Genomic DNA, 25203 nt, shown 5'->3' with positions numbered 1-25203 from the left:
CCTGACTGCAAGAAGGTAAAGGGTGACAAAGGCAAGGCTCTTGTCATAAAGCAGAAAAGCTGGACAGACACCTCAGACTCTGAAAGTGAGGAAAACTATGCATTGATGGCAAATGCTGATAAAGAAAGTGCTGAGAGCAGTTCTGAAGCTGCTGAAACAAAGGTACCTCAGACTACTTATGCTTTTCATACTGATGATATTAATGAGTTGAGAAGATATCTTAAAACCATGTTTGTTAGCTATAGAGACCAAACTTTAACATGTAAAAGATTAACTTCTGAAAATATTGCATTTAAGAAAAGAAATGATTTCTTAGAAAAAGAGTTAGTCATGTTCCATCAAACTCAGAAGGATAGAGATGATGCTTTTTATGTTAGGAATGAAGTGCTAAAATTAAATGAATCTCTAAAAACTGAGTTAGAAAAGGAAAGAGAGATTATCAGGACTTGGACTAACTCTGGAAAAACAACTCAAAATTTGCTAAGTAGTGGAAACTGGAAAGAGGGCTTAGGTTATGGAGAAGATAAGAAAGATAAAGGAACTGAAGAAATTAAGTCTGTTGATAAACAAAAGCCAAAGTTAAAACCTGTTAAGTTTGTAACTGTAAAGTCTGAAAATGAAAAATCAGAAGTTACAAAGAAATTAACTTCTGATAAACTAAAACAGGAAAAGACAGCTGAAGTGAACATAGGCTTAATGACAAAGAAGCAGCTTAAGCATAAGCTGAAAGATGTCAAGAATGCAAACAAGGTAAAATCACCTAGGAAAAATAGGAATGGAAAGGAAGGTGTGAATAAAAACAATGATTATAAACCTGTTCCTGATGCTCCTAGGAAAACATGTCATAACTGTGGAAGTTCTAACCATCTGGCTTCTTTTTGCAGGAAGAATAAGAATATTAACTCCTTACCTTCAAAATCAGGAGTTAAGAGTCAGTCTGTTAGATACAAACCACAAAATCCTTGTTTTCATTGTGGTAGTTTATGGCATTCCATTTATACTTGTAAGGAATATCATAGTTTGTACTATGATTATTATCAAATAAAACCTTCTTCGAAGAAAGTTTCCATTGTTCCTTCTAGTGTAAATTCTGATTCAAAGTCTGATAGTGTAAGTTCTGATAAGAAAAATGTTAACATAAACTCTGATGCTAAATCCGCTGCAAATGTTAACAAACTTAATAAGGCCAAAGGATCCAAGCAAGTCTGGGTCCTTAAAATTAATAATTAGTGGTCTTTGTGATTGCAGGGCAACAGGAAAAATATTCTAGTTTTGGACAGTGGATGTTCAGGACATATGACTGGAAATAAGGCCCTGCTATCAGACTTTGTGGAGAAAGCTGGCCCAAGTGTTTCTTATGGAGATGGCAATATTGGAAAAACATTGGGATATGGCAATATCAAGCTTGGAAATGTCATAATTAAACAAGTAGCTCTAGTCTCAGGACTTAAACACAACCTACTGAGTATAAGTCAAATCTGTGACAGAGGTTATCATGTTGATTTCTTTAAAGAACACTGTGAAATTGTGAGTAAATCTAAAGGCAAAGTTGTTCTGAAAGGATTCAGGCGTGGTAACATTTATGAAGCTAAGCTTTCAACAAGTACTGATGGTTCTGCAATCTGTCTAATGAGTAGAGCATCAATTGAAGAAAGCTGGAATTGGCATAAGAAACTCTCTCATTTAAATTTCAACAATATAAATGAACTGGTCAAGAAAGATCTTGTGAGAGGATTGCCAAACACAGTATTTGCTCCTGATGGTCTTTGTGATTCATGTCAGAAAGCCAAACAAAGAAAATCTTCATTCAAGAGCAAGACTGAATCATCAATTCTTGAGCCTTATCATCTAATACATGTTGATCTATTTGGTCCAGTAAATGTCATGTCTATTGCAAAGAAGAAGTATGCGTTGGTCATAGTGGATGAGTTCACCAGATACACATGGGTGTATTACTTGCATACAAAAAGTGAAACTGTATCAACCTTGATTAATCATATCAAACATCTGGATAAAATGGTCAAAGACTCTGTGAAAGTTTTAAGGAGTGATAATGGCACTGAGTTCAAGAATTTGATAATGGAAGAGTTCTGCAAAAGCCATGGAATAAAGCAGGAATTTTCTGCTCCTGGAACTCCACAGCAAAATGGAGTTGTTGAAAGGAAGAATAGAACTCTCATTGAAGCTGCATGTACAATGCTTGAAGAAGCAAAGCTTCCAACCTATTTCTGGGCTGAAGCTGTGCAGACTGCTTGTTTTACTCAAAATGCAACACTCATTAACAATCATGGAAAAACACCATATGAGATGGTGAAGAAAAAGAAGCCAAATCTGAAATATTTTCATGTATTTGGATGCAAGTGTTTTGTTCTCAAGACTCATCCTGAACAGCTATCAAAGTTTGATCTAAAAGCTGATGAAGGAATCTTTGTTGGATATCCACTTTCCACAAAAGCCTTCAAAGTCTATAATTTGAGAACAAAAGTGGTCATGGAATCTATCAATGTCTCTTTTGATGAAAAAAAGATTAATGGTCTTGAAGATTTCATTGACCATGATCAGCTGAGATTTGAAAATGAAGACTCAAATTCTGATACAGAAAATCCTGATACTGTAAACTCTGATGGATTAAACTCTGATGTTATTGAAACTGTGGAGACTACGTCAAAGGAAGATGCACCTATGCAGGGGGAGCATACTCAAGATCCTACCACATCTCAAGAAACATCAGAACATGCATCTGGCTCTTCAAGTTCTGATTCGTCAAGTTCTGATAAGCCAAGTTCTGATAGTGCTGAAAATCTAAATACTGAAGAATCCAACTCATAGAGCATAGTTTCAGGGGGAGCATCAGAAAATGAAAATGAAAATAGCATGGATCTTGGGGGAGCATCCAGTTCTAGAGAAAACCTTCCATCTGCAAGGAAGTGGACAAAATCACATACACCTGATTTGATAATTGGAAATCCTGATGCAGGTGTCAGAACTAGAACAGGTACTTCAAATGAATGTCTTTACAATTCTTTTCTCTCTCAGACTGAGCCAAAGAAAGTGGAAGAAGCTCTTCAAGATGCTGATTGGATGCAAGCAATGCAGGAAGAGTTGAATGAATTTGAAAGAAACAAAGTCTGGACCCTAGTGCCAAGACCAAAGAATAGATCTGTTGTTGGTACAAAGTGGGTATTCAGAAACAAAACTGACAGCGATGGCATAATTACAAGGAATAAGGCAAGGCTGGTTGCAAAAGGATATTCTCAACAGGAGGGAATTGCTTATGATGAAACATTTGCACCAATTGCTAGGTTAGAAGCCATAAGGATATTCTTGGCTTATGTTGCTCACAAAAAGTTTACTGTCTTTCAAATGGATGTGAAAAGTGCTTTTCTCAATGGAGAATTGGAGGAGGAGGTATATGTTGAACAACCTCCAGGTTTTGTAGATACCAAACATCCAGATTATGTCTACAGGCTTGACAAAGCACTTTATGGACTTAAGCAAGCTCCTCGAGCATGGTATGAGACTTTAGCTCAGTTTCTTCTGGAAAGTGGATTCAACCGAGGGACAATAGACAAAACACTGTTCTACCTCAACCATGGAAAGGACTTACTTCTGGTCAAGATTTATGTTGATGATATCATTTTTGGATCTATAAATGACAAACTTTGCAAAAAGTTTGCCAAACTAATGCAGTCAAGATATCAGATGAGTATGATGGGGGAACTTAGCTATTTTCTGGGCCTTCAAGTCAAGCAGAATGAGGAAGGCACTTTTATTTGTCAAACCAAGTACACCAGAAACTTGCTGAAGAAATTTGGAATGCAAGATTGTTCAAGTGCATCCACTCCAATGGCCACTGCGACAAAACTGGATAAGGATACCGGTAAATCAGTAGATATTACTGACTACAGGAGTATGATTGGCTCTCTACTCTATCTAACTGCTAGTAGACCTGATATCATGTATGCTACCTGTCTTTGTGCAAGATTTCAAGCAGATCCAAGAGAACCTCACTTAACAGCTGTAAAAAGAATCTTTAAGTATCTTAAAGGAACAGCTGCTCTGGGATTATGGTATCCTAGAGAATCAGATTTTAAACTAGTAGGTTACTCAGATGCAGATTTTGCAGGTTGCAAAATTGACAGGAAAAGCACAAGTGGAAGCTGCCAATTTCTTGGAGGCAGATTGGTTTCTTGGTACAGCAAGAAACAAAAGTCAATTTCCACATCAACTGCAGAAGCAGAGTATATTGCTGCAGGAAGCTGTTGTGCACAGATTCTTTGGATGAAGAATCAGTTACTGGATTATGGGTTAACATATTTCAAAATCCCTATTTACTGTGATAATCAAAGTGTTATTGCTATGACAGGTAATCCAGTTCAACACTCAATGACAAAGCACATCAGCATCAGGTACCACTTCATCAGGGAACATGTGGATGAAGGTACAGTGGAATTGCATTTTGTTCCCACAAATCAACAACTAGCAGATATCTTCACAAAACCACTGTGTGAAGCTACTTTTACAAGATTGGTAAATGAACTTGGAATGGTTTCAGGTTCTTTCTCTAAATCTGCTTAGTCTTGTTCTGTGTTATCAGACTTTATGCTCAGTATTTACAGAATTAATCTCATTGTGTATTCTGTGCTTAATTGATAAATGTCTTTAAGTACTGACTGTTGTCTGATATATGTTTCTAAACTCTGATAAGTGATATGTCTGTTTTTTTTTCAATCTTATGAGGATAACTGTGCTAGATATTGACCTAGTAGTCTTCAATAAACAAATGATTCCATGTAAGAAGTAATTATTTCAGTGGAAACCCTATGACACTAGCAAATTCTGATAATTGAGCTTAGTTAAGTTTACTTTGTATATCTTATTACTAAGTCACAAATTAGAATAATGCTACTCATCTGTTAAGTTCTGATACTAGTAAAACTGCTGAATGTACTAAGTGCTGATAAACCTCACTTATCAAAAGAAAAAGCAAAAAGATCAAAGAATAAAATCAGGTACTCCTTTGAGATCTAGAGTAAAAATGTGGAAGGGACGACCCAAGTGCATTGCTGGTATTAAGTAGATATGCATTAGAAAAGCAAAATATTTTCTTGGTGACTTTTCACACTCTATGATTACTGGAGAAATACTCTGATAATAGCATAAATTCTGATAAACAGTCGTGACTCACTTATACTGAGAAGCCACTGTAAAATAGAATTTCAAAAGATGCATAAAATTAGCACAAAACAGTTGAGGTGGACTCAAGCATGAACTCATTCATCAGTAGGTTTCAGGACAATGACAGCTCTTTAGCAAAAATTTAGTTATGCCTTATTTCTAAGATGCACTGAAGTGAATCAGACTTTACTCTTTGTCTGTTATTTAGCTTAATGCACACACTAATCACTCCATCTGAATGATGAAAATTTCTGTGGTGGTCTATGTTATTTTAGATAAACAGTCATTGTGTCATTATTGCACAAATTCTGAGGACAAGTTCTAGTTACACATTCTGATGATTAAGTTCTGAAGCCTATAACTCAGAACTTGTATGAGGATTTACTAAGATGGGCATTCCTTTTTCGAGTTAAGAAATTATGTTCTGATGACTGTTAAGTTCTGGTATAGGTCTAAGTTCTGATTTCTCAGTCTAATCCTTTACTTGGCTTATCTGTGAATGAAATTTGATAACAGTCTCAGTTCGAACTAGAATATGTTGAAGTGGAAGATTAATAGTCACTATGATTAGGATTAATGGTATTCGTACTTGAACAGTCCACTGTTTCTTGTTTCTTGTGCGGTTTAAACCATGATTCCTCTTTCCAATGAATGTTATTCTTTTTCAAAGTCTAGGGAGAAGAGGTAGAATTAATTCTACCTGTCAGCATTCAATTTATTTTCATCTCCTGGCATTCTCTTGCCTATATAAGCAGCCACTTCACATCAGTCTTTCCATCAAATTCTTCTCACACACTTATCTTCATACTTCTTCTTTCAAAAACACAATGGTCAGATACAACATGTTTTTGAACTACCAAAACTTCAATATGGAGCTAAGTTGTGCCGAGTGGCAGCAGGAATGGCATGTCACAGCCATTCCTGAGGAGATATGGGACTCTGTCCCACAGGAGGTACTGATACACCTTCTGTTCTTCTATATGGACTACCATCGCCATCTGGAGCGATTGGAGGAGGAAAGGCTGGAAGCTCTCCGCCAGCAAGAGCGAATCATCCGACTCACCATTCTGTTTGTCGAGAGTAGGAAGAAGAAGATGACTTAATTTCATCTTCTTCCTGTTTTTCTTCATCATCAGCTTTGTCAGGCTTCTTAGCTAGGACTAAGGCTGTTGATGTTAGGATTAGAAGCTTAGGGAAAATCTTGTATAAGTATTGATGTAATTTCTATTTCATAAATGTATTGTCTTGATATATCAATGAAAGTTGTTTTTACTTCAAGATTTTGTCTCTGAGTTATTTTATCTTGTGTTGATAAATCCTGATTGATATTCTGATGACCATATAAATTTTGTTTTATATTAAGTTCTGATTCATTTTCAGCACTTACTTATCTAATTTATCTTGGTCATTTTCATGTGATGTATTTTCAGAATATCAATGATGCAGATGTTGTTTATTTTGCTAGATTTTGTCAACTTATTTACACTTACTGTACTGATGAACCTCATTTAGTCAGCACTCAAACCCCACCTTTTAAGGTTGCAAAACGATACTTTAATGACCTGGTAAATGCTGATACTAAGAAAAAAGTGGTTAGACCATTACAGATTCCTAAGTCTGTAAAACAGATCCTGGTAAATGCTGATCCTGATACTTATAGATCTGTTTACTCTGATGTCCAACCAACTCCAAACACCAAAAATCCATCAACCTCAGTACCTACCTCTCATTCTACTCAACCTACCCTCAGAACATATCTCAAATCCTATCTCTCAACTTCACAAATTGCTCGACCTTCATCTTCAGCACCTACTGTGAAATCTTCATCTTCCAAGCCAAAGAGGACAAAGAATGTTCCTCAAACATCTCAAAAGAGAAGGAGGATTGCATTGAGCGATGAATCTGATTCTGAGGAACCGGTTCCTGCTAGAGAACCTGCTGTTACTGAAGCTAAGAAAGAGGTTTCTCAGAAGGATTCTGAAATTGGGGGTTCTAGGCTTCTCAAGAGGCTTAGACGAATGATAGTTCCTGAAACTCCCAAGGAATCCAAATCAACAAGGAAGTACAAGAAATAGAGGGCACAAAGGCCAGTTTTAGATGATGAAGAGGAAGCAGCTAAGGAAGGGGATCAGGAATCTCTGATCTCACAAGATAAGGAATTTGCTCCAGTCACTTCTTCTCCATCAACTCCATCTCAGGAAGCTGTATCTGACAAGGCTAACTCACCATCTGTGTCTCTTGTTGATCCAGGCACAAGTGCTGATATTGATGTTCAACACTTGGTTGTGTCTGAAGTATTTCTCTTAGAAGCTCCAACAACAAATAATCCTTCCACAACACCTGTTACTGATGCTGTTCAAACTCCAGAGTTATCAACAACACCTTCTCTGCATCAAGATGCTGATGATCAGACTTTAGGTGAGCATCAGGATATGGCTGTTGATCAGAACTTAATATCAGATCAGCAATTAGAGGATGCTGAAGCCTCCATTGCTACTCACACTGTTGTCTTATCAGAAGATACTGATTCTTTAAGTTCTGATGCTGCAAATGCTGGAGATACTGGTGATGCTGCTCCAACTGTAGATGCTGATGAAGCAGGTCCTTCAGGACATACTCCTCAACTGACTCTTCCTAAGTCTGAACTGGTAAAGGAGTTTGTTATCGGGGATGCACCAGTACCTTGGAGTGAAACTCCTGCAGGTCAGGAGTGGACTAAGGAATGGAACTCAGTTTCATGTGTTCCAACTGCAATACATCTTGCTGAGCACTTGACTAAAGCTGATGAAATGTTAAACTCTGATGATTTAAAAACCCATCTTAGAGTCACTGCATTGAGTATTAAACATCTACAAGGTCTTCATTCAACTACTCATGCAGAGCTACACAAGAGTCAGGAGAACTTTATCAAATAAGAACAAGTTTGGAAAATTGATAAGAAAAAGTTCTTTCAACCTACCATTGACAGGATTGCTTATATTGAGAAAACTCAAGAGAAATAACAAGCTCAGATTGATGACATTCTGACAAATCAAGCTTCTCAGCAATCGCAACTTACTGAAATCCAATCCTCAGTGGAATTACTTATCTCTCTTTTACTACCTGCTGATGCCAAAAAGGGGGAGAAGGTAATTAAGTCCAAATGCAACACTAACAAGACACTGCACGGAAAGGATGATGGAAATGATGATCAAGGATACTCTGGAATGGGTAGCGGTCATAGTCAAGGTAGAAGGTTTACATCAAGACAAGCTAGTCACAGGACAAGTTCTGATACTGGGAAAAGAATAAGTTCTGCTGCTGGTAAAAGGATAAGTTCTGATGAACTTCTAGATCTTGATGAGGAAATGTGAAGACAGTTATTTCTTCAAGAAAATCCAGGAATGGACTTGGAAAGTTTAAAGGAAGAAGAAGCCAGACTTAAATCAGAGAAAGTCACATCTAAATCTGAAGCTTCTGGTAAAAAGTCACTTCCAAAACTCTAAGGCATTGTGATCAAAGAAAGGACACATATTGAAGCAACGTTGGCTAGATCACAACCACAGATAGATCCAAGATCCAAGGGTAAAGAAAAGGTTGGTGAACCTATCAAGGTTTATGTACTTCCTGAGGAAGAAGAAATCACTGATGAAAAAGATGATCTTGCTCTGACTTCAAGAAAAGTCCTTAAAACAACCTCTGACATGTCTCAAGTTGTTCAGAGTCAAGAAATTGTAAGTTCTGATATTCAGAAGAAGCAAGTAACCTCTGACAGAGCTCAAGTTAACTTGATATCAGAAAATAGATCAAAGACACTCCTACCAGGATTCACTAAAGCAAAACAGACTCAATCTTTGAAGACTACTGCAAGTGGTTTTGAAGCAAGAGTAGTTACTGGAAAGGAAGCTACAGATAAAACTGGATTGGGAAGTGCTGATGAAAGAAGAGTACACAACACTACCAATGATCCAACTTCCTTGAGTGAACCAGGTATTGGAGCAACTCCTGAGAGATTGAATCAACTGGAATCTGTACAGATGGTTTACCATACCTACTTGAAAGAATACATCATGTTGTATTTCATGACAGATGGTAGGTTTTATCATATAAGACAAAATGCCATTCCATTGAAGTATTTTGAAGAATTGGAGCATGTACTTTTCTTACTTCAAGTGGATGACAGAATAACAGAGACTGCTGCAAACTACTTAAAAGAATAGATTCAGAGACAGAAAAGGCTTTATTCTGTTAAGTCTGACATCATATATGTTCCAAAGTACAGAGTTCACAATGGTGATATTGTTGATATGAAGCCTAATACTGCACAGATCAGAACATATCTTGGTATTAAGGGACTTGAATTCAATCTAGAGTCTGACAAAGCTTATGTCATAAGACTAGATCAGGAGTTGAGAAAAGCAAAGATCAATGATCTCAGAGCTGCAATCTTTCAAACTGGTGAAGATACTGCAGAGCTTAAAGATGTCAAAAGGAGAATGATTGATGAACTCAGATATGCTGAGAAATATTTGTTGAAGAACTATCTCAGAATAACTCCTGACATCAGAGAGATCAGAAAATGATGAAGCCAAGTCGAAGATCTACAACTACTTAAATTCTGATATTTATACAGACTGAAGTTGTTATCAGAAGTTGAAATTGGTAAAAGCTTTAAGGACTGTAAGTTGTAGTTATCTAGTCTAATTCTCATGCATTTGTACTTAATGTTTTTGACATCATCAAATATCTGTTAAACTTGTATATTATGTTAATTTACAAGTTGGGGGAGATTGTTAGATATATTTGATAATGTCATGGCTAATATGTTTTATGTTTAGCTTTCAGATCTTACTTGAATAGGATAAATCAGTACTTAACTGTTGATCAGTACTTATACTGGAAGTCAGGACTTAAGGATATCAGTACATATGTTATCAGGAGATAATCGTCAGAAGATAGATATCAGAACTTAAGTGCTGAAGGACGATCAGATAAGGACAGTAGCTGATTAAAGGAAAGAAGATCAAGATAAACATAAGAAGAGATATGCATGAAGAAGGAATTTCGTGAAGAATGGAATACTTGGAAGAAAAGATATCTGATTGATATATTTTAGGAAGCAGAATTATATTCCATATCAATTAGCGATTATCTTGTAACTGTGTAGTATATAAACACAGATATAGGGTTTACACTATAAGTGTTATCATTGTTAGAGAAGATTATTCATTGTAACCCTAGCAGCTCTCGTGATATTTGTTCATCACTGAGAGGTAACAGTTCCATACTGTAACAGAGTTTATTGTTTCAATAAAGTTAGTTTTCTGTTACTTAAGTTCTTAAAGTTCGATTTGAGTGTACTATACACTGTATTCACCCCCTCTACAGTGTGTGTGTGACCTAACAACTAATCAGATAACACGAAACTGATAAATGCCAACTTTCGTTGCACGAATACCACACTACCAGACATCCACAAAAGAAATAGAAGCTGAATAGACACCAATTATATTGAGACACTATATGTCTATAGAATTTGACAACATAACGGTTTAATGCACAAGTTATCTATCGTGATTACATAGGGCAAGTGAGATGGTTAAAATTACCTACGAATCATGCACAACAATAACGCATGAACCTATGCTAGCATGACAAGTTCTAAATCCCTAAATTCACTTTCGCTTCATTAAGAATTAACACACTATATTATAAGTTCGCGATACTCATAAGAAGAATACGCACAACCAATACTAGGTTATCATACAATCACCACACACTAAGGCATCGAAACAATTCAACTAAAGAAATCCATAAATAAATCCGCTGGAACTCCACGATAACGATTAGCGCATAATCGGACTCATCATCAACGTGGGTTCCGATGAAAGCATGGTATAATAAATGTAGTCTTTATAAACGAATAATAAACAAAGTACAAAACAAGAGTTGTTAGGTCACACAGCACTGTAGAAGGGGGTTGAATACAGTGTTTTTACAATCAAATCGATTTCAACACAAGTATGTAACAAAGATCAAGTATATTTAATAAACTCTGTTACAATATGAACTGTTGTTCTCTCTCAGTGATGAACAAAATATCACTAAGAGCTGCTAGGTTACAATGTATAATCTTCTCGATAATGATAACACACATAGTGTAAACCCTAAGCTGTGTTTATATAGTACACAGTTACAAGATATATTCTAATTGATATTGAATATAATTCTGTCTCCTAAAATATATTAATCAGATATCTTCTACAAGTCTTATAGTTCTCTAACTCTTTCTATGCATATCTTCTATTGTTTTAGTCTCGATCTTCTCCTGTAAATCAGCTTCATTCCTTAACTGAAAGTCATCCCGCACTTAAGTTCTGATATGTATCTTCTGACACTTAAGTTCTGAAATTAAGTTCCGACTTCAGTAAGTCCTGATTTTAGTAAGTCCTGATATGTCCCGTTGTTAAGTTCTGAAAATTAAACACAAATTATATTAGACATGACATCTCAAATATATCTAACAATCTCCCCCAACTTGTAAATTATGCAAAATATACAAGTTAATAGATTTGATGATGTCAAAAACATTTAAGTACAAATGCAATAAGAGTTTAACTAGATAACTAACTACAACTTACAGTCCTTGTAGCTTTTACCAATCTCACTGAGTCTATCTAAATCCAAAGTGATTCTTAACAAAGTTTGATATCAGCTTTTCTTCTTTGATCCTCAGGACTTGAGATAGTGTAGTCTTGACTTGCTTCATTTCTTCACCCTGACTTCCAATCTGGTAGATTGTAGTCCTTAAAGCAGAAATATGGTTTCTTTCTAAACCATCATCCAGATTTATTACCCTTGGATGAGAAGAATCTTCATTGTAGCATAGACATTGCTATTTCAAAATCACTTCAAGTTTAGCAGAATCCTTCTTCATTGGAATTTCACTTCCATCATCTTCAATAATATTAGGAATGAATTATGTAACCCTTGAACCAGAAATTCTTGCTTTATCTCTTATGGTCTTCAATATGAAATTTTACCATCTCCTGGTAATATCAGACTTTATCTCTAAAAGATAATGAAAAAATTGAAGTTCTTTCAAAGATTTGTTCAGTACATCTGATTCTGACATTTGATATGTCCTTCCATCTTCAATAAATAGAATCAGATTTTCTTTGACATTATGCTTGTCATGAGTATCCAGTACCATTGAACAGAGATAACCTTATCAAGGTGTTTCTGTGTAACATCTTCAAGAGGTTTGTCAGTTAACAAAAATGGATCTCTAGTAGCAACTTCAACTCCTGTCTTGATCTTAGCTTCATCGGAACCTAGCCCTGCTCTATCTCTTGGTTCTCTAGAATTTAACCCAATAGTCATGAAATCAGACAACAATTGGCTTTTCTTTGGATCTGATGGTTTGACATTTTTCCATAGAAGTTTCTTTTTGCCAGCTACTTTCATCTTGTCTAAATCAACTTGAGCACTGTCAGAGGTTGATGTCTTGATGACTTTATCAAAACTTGTTATTTCTTGTTGTTCTTCACTCTGAACAACTTGAGCTCTGTCAGAGGTTGTCTTGGATTCTTCAGTTATCTTCCTTCTTTTCAGAGTTTGAAAATATTCATCTTCAATAAGAGTATCATCATGAACTTGAACCAGTTTGCACACAGGTTTTATCAGAATTTGAGGAATTTTCATCTCCTGTGGCTTTATTGGTTCATCAACTTTTCCCTTTCCTTTATCTTTGGGATTAATCTCAATCTGTGATCTTGTTTTGGGCTTTGATGCCTCAGTATTTGATTTCTCCTTGATCACAATGCATTTTTCCTTAGGCCTTGGAGGTTTCTTTACAACAGAAGCTTTTGGCTTTAAATTTGTCTTTTCAGCTTTAAATCTAGCTTCTTCCTCCTTGAGATTTTCTAAATCCATTCCAGGATTATGTTTCAGAAATAATCTTCTAGCAATCTCTTCATCAAGTGTTTGAATCTTGGGATCTTTGTAGTAGACAGTAGTCTGCTTTCCCTTAAGCTTCAAAGTTTGCAGAAACTTCTGAGAGTATTGACTTCCACCTTGAATCAGAACATCAGGCTTTGTCGTTAGACTTTGCTCATCAGAACTTGATATCAGATTTTGATTATTAGCACTTGCTATCAGATTTTGAGTTTGAGCATCTTCGGAACTTGTCTTCTTTTGAATAGAAGATTTGCTTACATCAGAGATTAGTTTCCTAGAAGAAACCTTGCTGCTTTGCCCTTGACCTTGATCTTTTTCATGACCTCTACTCTTATCAGAGTTTCCCTGGTCATCATCTTTGTCATCCTTCTTCTTCAGTATCAGAGTAGGTGAGCATTTGGACTTAGCTACCTTCTCCCCCTTTTTAGCATCATCAGGTAGTAGGAGAGAGAGAAGAAGTTCAACTGAAGATTGGATTTCATTAAGTTGAGCTTGTTGAGAGGCTTGATTCTGTAAGACCTCAGGAATTTGGGCCTGTTGCTTCTCTTGAGCTTTTTCAATTGCTTCAACCTTCTCATGTATAGGTCTGATAAGTCTTGACTTGTCTAACTTGAGAGTCATATCTAGCTTTTCAGCTGACTCAAGAAGTTTATCAACATTGGCATGAGTTTGAGAGTGTAGACCTTGAAGATTTTTAGTAGATAGAGCTGTGACTTTGAGTTGTGTCTTGAAATCAGAATTTGTGAGCAACTCATCAGCTTTTCCAATATGGTCTGTCAGTACTTTGGATCTTGGAATGAAATCAGTTTCATTCCACTTCTTAGTCCACTCCACACCTCTGTGAGTATCTTCCCAAGGAATAGGAGCAGCTTGCTCAACAAACTTCTCAATAAGTGCCTCTTTTCCTAGAATGGGAGCTGGAGTATCAACAAAAACACTATCTTTAGAACTTGAAGAAGACTCATTATCTTTAGACAGTACTAGTGTGTGTGTTGCTGTTGGAGATTCTGCAGTAGCATCATCTAAATTCTGATCATCAGAATTTATCTCCAGAATTGGTGTAGATGGTATCTCAACATTTCAGATTGGAGAGTTGACTGTAGATGGTTGAGCTGATGTTGGAGCTTCCAGATAAAGAATAATAGGAATATTCAGATTGTGAATATCTATGTCAGAACTTGTGTCTTGTTCTTCAGCATTATCTGTAGATTTGATTGGAGAGATAGGAGGTGTGATCACTGTATCTGTAACAGTATCTTTTGGTTTTGGAAGGGCTTCAATGATAATTGGTTCTTTTGAGATCAAAGATTCCTAATCCCCTTCCTCAGCTTCTTCAGTATCCTCTGATGGAGGTTGAGCCATGTGCCTTCCTGCCCTCTGTTTCTTAGATCTCCTAGATGGTGTAGGAGTTGCCTGAGTAGCATCAGAACTTACAGTTCTCTTTCTCTTCAAAGTATTAGAACCCTCAGCTTCAGCATTTATCTGATGGGTTGACCCTTCAGCTTCTACTTCTTTCTAAAAACTCATATTTTCAGCTGCAACAGTCACATGTTCTGATGCATGAACCTGTACTTGCTCCTCTTCATTATCAGAGTCATCCCTGAGAATCATCCTTCTTCTCCTTGATGGAGATTTAGGAACAGACTTTGCTCTCTTTTGTCTGGAGGATGAAGGTTTGATGGTAGGTGCTGATGGTTGTTGTTGGAATTGAGCTGGTTGGAAGTATGTTCTGATGGTAGGTTGAGGTTAAGAGGTGGTTGGTTGTGTAGTGGTTGGAGGTGCTGATGGAGGTTGGGATGGTTGTACATCAGGATATTTAGTAGTGTATGTGGCTGGGTCAGAGTTTACTAAAAACTGTTTGACTGATTGTGGAATTTGGAGGGGTCTTAGAACAGTTTCTTATTATCAGTAGATAATAAGTCATTAAATGCTCTCTTAGAAAGTTTAAATGGTGAAATCAACTCACTTGCTAGTTGGGGTGCATCAGAGTTACAAAAGCTGTAAATAAGTTGACAGAATCTAGCAAAATATACAGTATTTCTATCTTCTGTCATCCTATCCCCTATGAATTCTTGTACAGCAGTAGGATAATCAAAATGAGATTGAGTAATCAGAGCATACCCAATTTACCGACTTAAAATAGGAATTGCATCAAAGTTTGAACACTTGTTTGCAAAGGTTCTTGTGATGCAGTCAAAGAAGAAACTCCACTCCCTCCTGATGTGGGGTCTCTTTAGTTGTCCAAGCTTTGCCAAAGTCTTTTCATAGCCCATATTGGCCATTAGCTGTTGAAGAGCTGGCTCCTCAACTGTGGAAAAAGTGCAGTTTTGTGGCAGATGTAGAGCTTGGCGAACTGTAGACACAGTCACCACATGTTCATCCTCCCCTGTTGTGAAGATAATACTAGGGGACCCATTTGCTCCACCATCATCATACACACCACTCCTCCAAAACTCCATCACTTGAGTTCCTGAGAGTGTGTCTGGTTGGCTCAAAGCATAGCCTATTTCACTTCGAGACAAAAAGTCTTGGATGAAGTGATGTTCTGATGGAGCTTTATCCTTGCTAAGAATAACTGAGTAATTGTTAGGAACAAACTTAGCTCCAATGAAAACGATGTCTTTTAGTGCCATTTCTGTGAAAAATTAGTGAGAAAATAGAGTGTACACAAGGTGTTTGATAAAAGGCCTATAAGAAAATAGCTTCAGAGAATATTAGTGAGAGAGAGAATAAGAGAGATTAGAGAAAGAAAAGTAGGTAAAAGATTATAATATCTTTTTACTCCCATATTTATACTCTCTATTAGACAACTGTTATGATTGAAGCAGAACAGACTTTAGACACCTGGCAGCATATCATTAGTCAAAACATTATTAGTGGGCACGGGTAATAAGCAGTAATAAATGTGCACATGCAGTGTTTCAGGGAAAATACGCTTCCCACTTACTAAATGATTATGACTATTTTTATCTCACCTAATTATATTCTAATAAAATATGACCATTACAGTATTTACCAAAAATAAGTCAAGTAAATAAATAATGCCACGTAAGCATCAGAGTTTGCATCAGGAGTTAATATCAGAACTTGACTATTATCAGAATTTAACGGTCATCAGAACATGGCTTCTGTACTCAAAAAGTGAATGTTTGTATCTGTGATTCTTCATACAAATACTGACTTGTTTCTTCAGAGTTTAATCATCAGAGCTTTCATCAGAACTTGTCCTCAGAATTTATGCAAAGGACACTTTCTTGTTTGTCTAAAATAACTTAATCACCAGAGTAATTTTTATCATTCATATGGAGTGATAGTGTGCATTAGCAAAATATCAGATAAATATTAAAGTCTGATAAACTTCAATACATCTTAGAAATAAGGCATAACTAAGAAAAGTGCTAAAAATATGTCTTTAATAATGAAGTCTACTATAGAATAAATTTATGCAAGAATCCACCTCAACTGTTTGTACTCATTTTATGCATCTTTTGAAATTCTCTTTTACATTGACTTCTCAGTGTAAGTGAGTCACAACTGCTATCAGAATTTATTCTACTATCAGAGTATTTCTCCAGTAATCAGAGAATATGAAAAGTCATCAAGAAAAATTTATTTACTTTTCTAATGTATATTAGTTAATACCGGCAATGCACTTGGGTCTTCCCTTCCATATATTTACTCTAGATCTCAAAGGAGTACCTGACTTCAATTTTCTTTTCTTTTCTTTAGATAAGTGAGGCTTATCAAGCATGTGGTTCATCCTTAAGATTTACTGACATCAGAATTTGACAGATAAGAAGCAAGAATCTAGTTTGTGACTTAGTAATAAGATACAAAAAGTAAATTTGACTAAGCTCAACATCAGAATTTGCTTGTGTTAATGAATTTCCACATAAACAACTAATTCAAATATGGGATTTCTAGTATGTTAAAGACTACTAGGTCAGCATCTAGCACAGTTATCCTCATTGGATTGAATAGTCACAGAACATTCAAAACACTATCAGAGTATATAGATCCACATCAGATAACAATCAGTATTTAATGTATTACAATTAAAGCACAGATTACATGGAGATAAAATAATCTGTAAATACTGATCATAAAGTCTGATGCATGAGAACAAAAACTAAGCAGATTTTGAGAAAGAACCTGAAACCATTCCAAGTGCATTTACCAGTCTTGTAAAAGTAGCTTTACATAGAGGTTTTGTGAAGATATCTGCTAGTTGTTGATCTGTTGGAACAAAATGCAATTCCACTGTACCTTCCATCACATGTTCCCTTATGAAATGGTACCTAATGTTGATGTGCTTTGTCATTGAGTGTTGAACTGGATTACTTGTCATAGCAATAGCACTTTGATTATCACAATAAATAGGTATTTTAGAAAATTCTAACCCATAGTCCAGTAACTGATTCTTCATCCAAAGAATCTGTACACAACAGCTTCCTACAGCAATATATTCTGCTTCTGTAATTGATGTGGAAATTGATTTATGTTTCTTGCTAAACCAAGAAACCAATCTGCCTCCAAGAAATTGGCAACTTCCACTAGTGCTTTTCCTGTCTATTTTGCATCCTGCAAAATCTGCATCTGAGTAACCTATTAGCTTAAAATCTGATTCTCTAGGATACCATAATCCTAGATCAGCTATACCCTTGAGGTACTTGAAAATTCTTTTCACAGCTATTAGATGAGGTTCTCTTGGATCAGCATGAAATCTTGCACAAAGACAGGTAGCATACATGATATCAGGTCTACTTGCAGTTAAATAGAGTAAAGAGCCAATCATACCTCTGTAGTTAGTAATATCTACTGATAAACCAGTATCTTTATCTAACTTGGTTGCAGTGGCCATGAGAGTGGATGCAGTTGAACAATCTTATATTTTAAATTTCTTCAGTAAATTTCTGGTGTACTTGGATTGATTTATGAAAGTACCTTCTTCATTTTGCTTGACATGAAGTCCCAGAAAATAACTAAGTTCTCCCATCATACTCATTTGATATCTTGACTGTATTAGCTTTGCAAATCTTTCACAGAATTTGGCATTCGTAGAACCAAATATGATATCATCAACATATATTTGTACCAAAAGTAAGTCCTTTCCATGGTTGAGATAGAACAGTTTTTTATCAATTGTGCCTCTGTTAAATCCACTTTCCAGAAGGAATTGAGCTAAAGTCTCATACCATGCTCTTGGAGCTTGCTTAAGGCCATAAAGTGCTTTGTCAAGTCTGTAGACATGATTAGGAAATTTTGGATCTACAAATCCTGGAGGTTGTTCAACATATACCTCTTCTTCCAATTCTCCATTGAGAAAAACACTTTTCATATCCATTTGAAAGACTTTAAACTTTTTGTGAGCAACATAAGCCAAAAAGATTCTTATGGCTTCCAATCTAGCAACTGGTGCAAATGTTTCATCATAATAAATACCATCCTATTGAGAGTAACCTTTAACAACCAGTCTTGCTTTGTTTCTTGTAATTATGCCATCACTATCAGTTTTTCTTCTGAATACCCATTTTTTGCCAACAATTGATCTGTTCTTTGGTCTTGGCACTAGGGTCCAGACTTTATTTCTTTCAAATTCATTTAACTCTTCCTACATTGCTTGCACCCAATTAGCATCTTGAAGAGCTTCATCCACTTTCTTTGGTTCAGTATGAGATAGAAAAGAATGATAGAGACATTCATTTGATGTTGCAGTTCTAGTTCTAACACCTGCTTCAGGATCTCCAATTATTAAGTCAGGTGTATGTGATTTGGTCCACTTCCTTGCAGATGGAAGTTGATTTCTAGAACTGGATCCTCCCCCATGATCAATGCTATCTCCATCAGCATTGTCCGATGCTCCCCCTGTAGTTATGCTCTCTGACACTTCATAATTTGAGTTGGATCCTTCAGGTTTTGAAGTATCAGAGTTTCCAGAATTATCAGAATTTGGCTCATCAGAATTTGATGAATCAGAACTTGAAGAGCCAGTGATAGAACTGATGCTTCTTGAGAGTCTTGAGTTATGGTAGGATCTTCAGCTTGCTCCCCCTGGACAGGTGCATTTTCCCTTGGAGTAGTTATCACAGTTTCAATGACATCAGAACTTAACCCGTCAAAACTTATAGGATCAGGATTTAAGTCATCAGAATTTACAGAATCAGAATTTAAATCGTCATTTTCAAATCTCAGCTGATCATGATCATTGAAATCTTCAAGTCCAGTAATCTTCTTATCATCAAAAGATACATTGATAGATTCCATGACAACCCTTGTTCTTAAATTGTAGACTCTGAAGGCTTTTGTGGAAAATGGATATCCAACAAAAATTCCTTCATCAGCTTTTAGATCAAATTTTGATAGCTGTTCAGGATGAGTCTTAAAAATAAAACACTTACATCCAAATACATGAAAGTATTTCATATTTGTCTTCTTTTTCTTCACCATCTCATATCGTGTTTTTCCATGCTTGTTTATGAGTGTAGCATTCTGTGTAAAATAAGTAGTCTGCACAGCTTCAACCCAAAAGTAGGTTGGTAGCTTTGCTTCATCAAGCATAGTTCGTGCAGCTTCAATGAGAGTCCTGTTCTTTCTTTCTACAACTCCATTTTGCTGTGGAGTTCCAGGTGCAGAAAATTCCTGCTTAATTCCATGCTCTTTGCAGAACTCTTCCATTATTGAATTCTTGAACTCAGTGCCATTATCACTTCTTATGATTTTAACATAATCTTTGACCAACTTATCCAACTGTCTGACATGATCATTTAGAGTAGATACAGTTTCATTCTTCTTGTGCAAGAAATACACCCAAGTGTATCTTGTGAACTCATCCACTATAACCATAGCATATTTCTTTTTTGCAATAGACATGACATTGACTGGACCAAATAGATCAACATGCAGTAGGTGATAAGCTCAAGAATTGAAGATTCAATTTTTCTCCTGAATGAAGATTTTCTTTGTTTTTCCTTTCGACATGAATCACAAAGGCCATCAGGAGCAAATACTGATTTTGGCAGTCCTCTCACAAGATCTTTCTTTACTAGCTCATTTATATCGTTGAAATTTAAATGAGTGTTATGGATAAAAAAACTAAGGTTATTACTTGCTATATTTAATACTAAGATTCGGGAGCTCAAGGCCTTTAATGGCTGCTCTCGTGTTTCGTGACTCAATCTGCCTTTACGAGATGCCTACGTATCTCTGTGAATTAGAGAATCAAGCCAAAAAACGTAGTTCTGATTGGTGGGGGTGAGACCCCTTATATAGATGTTGGGAGTCCTTGAATTGAACTTGGTATAGGAGACTTGGTGGGCAAGTCTCATAATTAGAATGGACTTTGGAGTCCTAGATAGTAGGAAACTGATTCCTTATCCTTTTAGGTCCCTTTGAGGCTAATCTCCAAGGATTTATATCCTTATCGGGACTCTTTTCAACATCTGATTTGTCCCTTATTAATTAATTACGAAATTAATTAATAATCAGGGTTTTTGGGCCTTTTTTATTCCATCAGGCCTGATCTGGTCCATCAGGCTTAACCTTTCTGGTCTGAGTATCATATATCTTTTTATTGGGCCTAGCAGCCCACAGCTCGTACAATTAATGCAGTATTTAATTATACAAGCATAATTTATTTATCCCTATCATTTGCCCCCCAACTTTTGGGAAACATTGATTAGGTTTCGCAGAAGTTAAGTCTATTCGTTCCCTTACAGGGTTTCGTTTTTGCGTAAAGTGTGGAGCGACCTACACATTTACAATGAATCTTCCTTTTATTCAGAAATTATCTTAATTTCCAGGAATTTTTCCCTAATTTTCTGGGATTTTCCCTAATTTCTGGATTTTTCCCTTAATTTCTGGGATTTATCCTAATTTTCTGGGATTTTTCCCTAATTTCTGGATTTTTCCCTAATTTTCTGGGATTTATCCTTAATTTCTGGATTTTTTCCCTAATTTTCTGGGATTTATCCTTAATTTCTGGATTTTTTTCCTAATTTCTGGGATTTTTCCCTAATTTTCTGGGATTTATCCTTAATTTCTGGATTTTTTCCCTAATTTCTGGGATTTATCCTTTATTTCTGGATTTTTTCCCTAATTTTCTGGGATTTATCCTTAATTTCTGGATTTTTCCCCTAATTTCTGGGATTTTTCCCTAATTTTCTGGGATTTATCCTTAATTTCTGGATTTTTTCCCTAATTTCTGGGATTTATCCTTTATTTTCTGGATTTATTCCTTATTTCTGAAAATATTAACATTTTTCAGAAATTATTTTAAGGAATTTCCTTATTTTTTTGTAATTTTCCAGGATTTTGTCTTCCTTTTCTTTTTTCTCTTTTTTCTCCCTTTTTTTTATACAATTTTCGACCAAGAATCCATTCGACCAGGATCCTGGTCGAATTAGCCCCTGCTGTGCCTTGGTCGAAGGATTTTCGAGGAGGATGCTTTCGGTCAGGAGTCCTGGTCGAATTTCGGCCAGGACTTTTTTTTTTTTCGACTAGGATTTTCGTCCCTTTCGGTCAGGATTCTTGCTTTTTGACCGAATTAAGCTACTCTTGCTGCCCAGGTCGACAGAATTTTGACCTCAATGATTTCGACCAGGAATCTTTCGTGTTTCTTGGTCGAATGGGTCTAATTTTAGTCGAATTAAGCCTTCTTTTCAACCCTGATCGACAGGATCTCGACCTCAGGGGCTTCGATCAGGATTTCTCTATATTTTCTGGTCGAATTGATCCTGGTCCTGGTCGAATTAAGGCCTTTATTTACCCTGATCGACTTGATTTCGAGCTCAAGCCATTCGACCAGGACTTCTTTGTGTTTTCTGGTCGAACAGGTCAAGAACATATGCATGTATATAAATTTTTGTACATACTTGGATTTAGGCCCCTTATGCTGGGCTAAAACTTGGGCCCATTTTAACTGGGCTTATTCTCTTACTGGGCTTCACAGGCCTTTCAATTGGGCCTCTAATTCTGGGCTTTTAATTTGGGCCAACGTTTTGGGTTCAGGCCAAAATTTTTTTTTTTATCTTAGCTGGACTTCTTTTCCACCCCTAAAACCATTTGGGCCTCTTTCAACACTTGGGCCCTTAACTGGGCTTTTGTTTTCTAAACCCAAACTCCAAATTACTCTAGGATTGTTTCTGGATTCTTCCAGAATCTTCAAAAAAACTCAAGTTTTCTTTCTTGAATTTTCCAAAGATTTCCTGATGCTTCCAGAACCTTCTTTTTTTGGGCCTGAATGGGCTTTTCTAGGCCCAATTTCCTTCTTTTCCTCCTATATAAAGGTGGGGGGGGGGGTGTGCTCTCACTCACACTCTTCACTCTTCACTTCATTTATTTCTAAAACTCTCCAATCTTTCTCCACTTTCAACTTTCCTCCCTTAGCTTCCAGCCTTCTTTTCCAGTCTTTACTAAATGGCTGACAAGAGTTCTGAGAGGGCGGCCAAGATAGCCTCGGCTTCAAAACGAGGTAAGGATATCGAGATCCGCTCTTCATATATGTCTTTAATTGATATGATTAACACTAGGGGGGATGAATATCCCTCCACTGCACATCTCGACTCTTTTAATCATTGTAATACTTGGCACAACATAGATTTTAATAAACTAAATGCTCGCTATAACGTCCTTCCTCCTCTTAGATTAGTTCCAGTCTCTGGTGGTGACCGTACTTACCACTGGAGACCCGACACTCTCTTCATTTACACAGATGCCCTTAATGCTGGGCTTAGGTTTCCTTTCCATCCTTTTATTCCTCATCTTTTGGCTGATCTACAAATTAATCCGTGTCAGCTTCCTCCAAACGCCTGGAGGAATATTCTATGTTTTATGGTTTGTTGTCTTAGGGAGGGCTTTCCTCTTTCTATAGCCGTTTTTAGGAAGGTCTTTCAGTGTTATAATAGTTCTTCCAATATCTGTGGCTGGGTCTATGTCAAGCAAAGGCCCAAAAGCAAACATATCTTTAACAGCGCCTCTATTCCTGATAATAATCAAAATTGGAGGAATAGTTTCGTTGGGTTACGTTGGGAGAATGGTGACTGGGGCACACTTTTTCGATCTTCCTTCGGGAAGGTCAGTGATGGTAGCCTCAAATCCATTCACTTAACTCCTGAAGAAACTATTATTTATAATGGGCTTACTCAGGATGATGGCACCACCACCAGCTGGACTCTCTTAGAGGAGTTTTCCCTGATTCATATGGGACTATCCTCTGTTTCTCAACAGGGTATTTTTCTTCCCTTCTCAATTTTATTTCATTTCATGCATTATTAACATCACTTATTTTGTCCTTTGCTTTGTTTCAGCTGCTAAGGAGATTAACGAGGACAATGTTCCTTTGGTTGAGGAAACAGCTAGGATGAAGAAAGCTCGGCTCGCAGGCCTAGATACCCGGGGAAAGGCCACGGAGCCTATCTTTTTGAAGAAGCACAAAGAGCCTATAGGGGAGGCTTCAACTGAAGGAGCTGGAGGCCATGGTGCTCCTATCACTGCTGCTGCCCCTACTGCTGCTGCCACAGGCGCCTTTCAGCCTCTCTGGGGATTCCGCCGAGGGGACACCGTAGTTGGTTCCACGAAACATGCTTGGGATTGGTCTTACCATAGCGTGACTCCCAAGGATTTTACTGATGTGGTGGCCACCCCTGATCTTGAGAGGATTAAGCTCATGGGAGCTCAGTCTCTGGCTTCGGTATGCCTTCTCTTTTTTGAACTTATTTTTCATTCTTGTAGCATTTTCTTGCCTTATACTTTGTTAATTGCTTTGTTCCAGTCTAACGCCTACTTTCAAGGCGCTGTGAGGCAAGCCGAATCGTGGAAGCGGGCTTCTGATAAGGCCGATAATGCCCTCAGGAGGCAACAGAAGAAGTATGCTACCCTGGAGAAGAAGCTCAAGCGCAAAGAGGAAGAACTCGGAGAGTCTAACGCCGAGCTGGTGGTACTTCGGGCGGAGAAGGATAAAGCTATAGACAACTATCTGGACTCGGAGGAGTTTGCCCAATCCATGAGGATTAGGGATGATTCAGTCTTTCCCGGGTTTTTTAGGACTGGTTGGGACACGGCCCTTGGGACCGTGAACGAGGCTTGTCCTGATATTAACCCGGCGGACTACATCTGCCCTGATGACGAGGCTTTGCTACAGAGGTTTCGTACCCGAGTAGTTGTCTCGGACCATGTTCCTCAGGATCCACTCCTTCCTCCTCCCGAGTCTTCTTCCAGACCTGCTGAGGACGACAGCCCTTCCTCCTCCTCCGAGACGACAGAGACATCCAGCGAGAGTGGAGAGGATGATAATATGGATGCCGAGGGTACTTCAGCTCCTTAGAGCTTTTTCAGCCCTGCGTGGCTTTCTGTTTTTTATCCTATTTTCGAGACTTTATTTATCGAATTTTTGTAATATCTATCAGATCTATTTCATTTATCACCTTCTATGCTTGCATCCATGCATTTGACTTTTATTTGTTAGGCCACAAACATACTTTGAAGAACTCATGAATTTCGTAAAATTGTCTGGGATTCGTCCCTTACACAAGTAATAATAAACTTCGTAATAAAACTAAAACATATAAATCCTAAGCAAGCAAAGCTTCAAGGTGCTTTTCAACCTACTCGCCATCCTGACGAGTGAGAATCGTATCCGGCTGCCCTACACATAGTAAACCTTCAGGTTTTGTGCATGCCAAGTTCTCGGGACTTCAAATCCATCCATAGTCTCTAGCTTGTAGGTTCCTCTACCTTGAACACTCTTGACTCTGTACGGCCCTTCCCAATTCGGGGCAAGCTTCCCTTTTTGTCCTACACCAGATGCCTCTATTTTTCTCAAGACTAGATCTCCTTGTTTAAAAAATCTCTCTTTAACCCTTAGGTTGTAATAGAATGAAGCCTTTTTCTGATATTCTACTATCTTGGCGTGTGCCTCATCTCACAATTCATCAATTAGATCCAGGGCTAACCTCTGCCCTTCCTCATTTTCTACAGCATTGAAAGTCTGAATCCTTGGAGAGGAATGCGATATCTCCACAGGAACTACTGCTTCTGCCCCATATGCCAACATGAAAGGAGTTGCTCCTGTCGTGACTCTACAGGTAGTCC

General features: G+C 37.2%; 1 protein-coding gene across 1 annotated transcript; it reads left to right on the top strand.

Annotated features, from left to right (window-relative positions):
• The first annotated feature begins 21739 nt into the window (after nt 1-21739).
• LOC141673916 (uncharacterized) lies at nt 21740-24436 on the top strand. Its single transcript, XM_074480644.1, has 3 exons — nt 21740-21947; nt 23421-23803; nt 23885-24436. Exons 1-3 carry the CDS (start codon nt 21740-21742, stop codon nt 24434-24436), a joined length of 1143 nt encoding a protein of 380 aa, XP_074336745.1.
• The last annotated feature ends 767 nt before the right edge of the window (nt 24437-25203 follow it).

The sequence above is a fragment of the Apium graveolens genome, chromosome 7 (assembly GCF_009905375.1).
Source record: "Apium graveolens cultivar Ventura chromosome 7, ASM990537v1, whole genome shotgun sequence".
Classification (NCBI taxonomy): domain Eukaryota; kingdom Viridiplantae; phylum Streptophyta; class Magnoliopsida; order Apiales; family Apiaceae; genus Apium; species Apium graveolens.
Note: the sequence above shows the minus strand (reverse complement) of the source record. Positions and strands in the feature narration are given on the sequence as shown.

Excerpts from the sequence above, each read along its gene's own strand:
- LOC141673916 (XM_074480644.1), top strand. The coding sequence starts at position 21,740 with ATGGGTCTAATTTTAGTCGAATTAAGCCTTCTTTTCAACCCTGATCGA. Across the intron at positions 21,948-23,420 it reads TGTGTTTTCTGGTCGAACAG|CTGCTAAGGAGATTAACGAG; the intron begins GTCAAGAACATA and ends GCTTTGTTTCAG. Across the intron at positions 23,804-23,884 it reads GAGCTCAGTCTCTGGCTTCG|TCTAACGCCTACTTTCAAGG; the intron begins GTATGCCTTCTC and ends GCTTTGTTCCAG.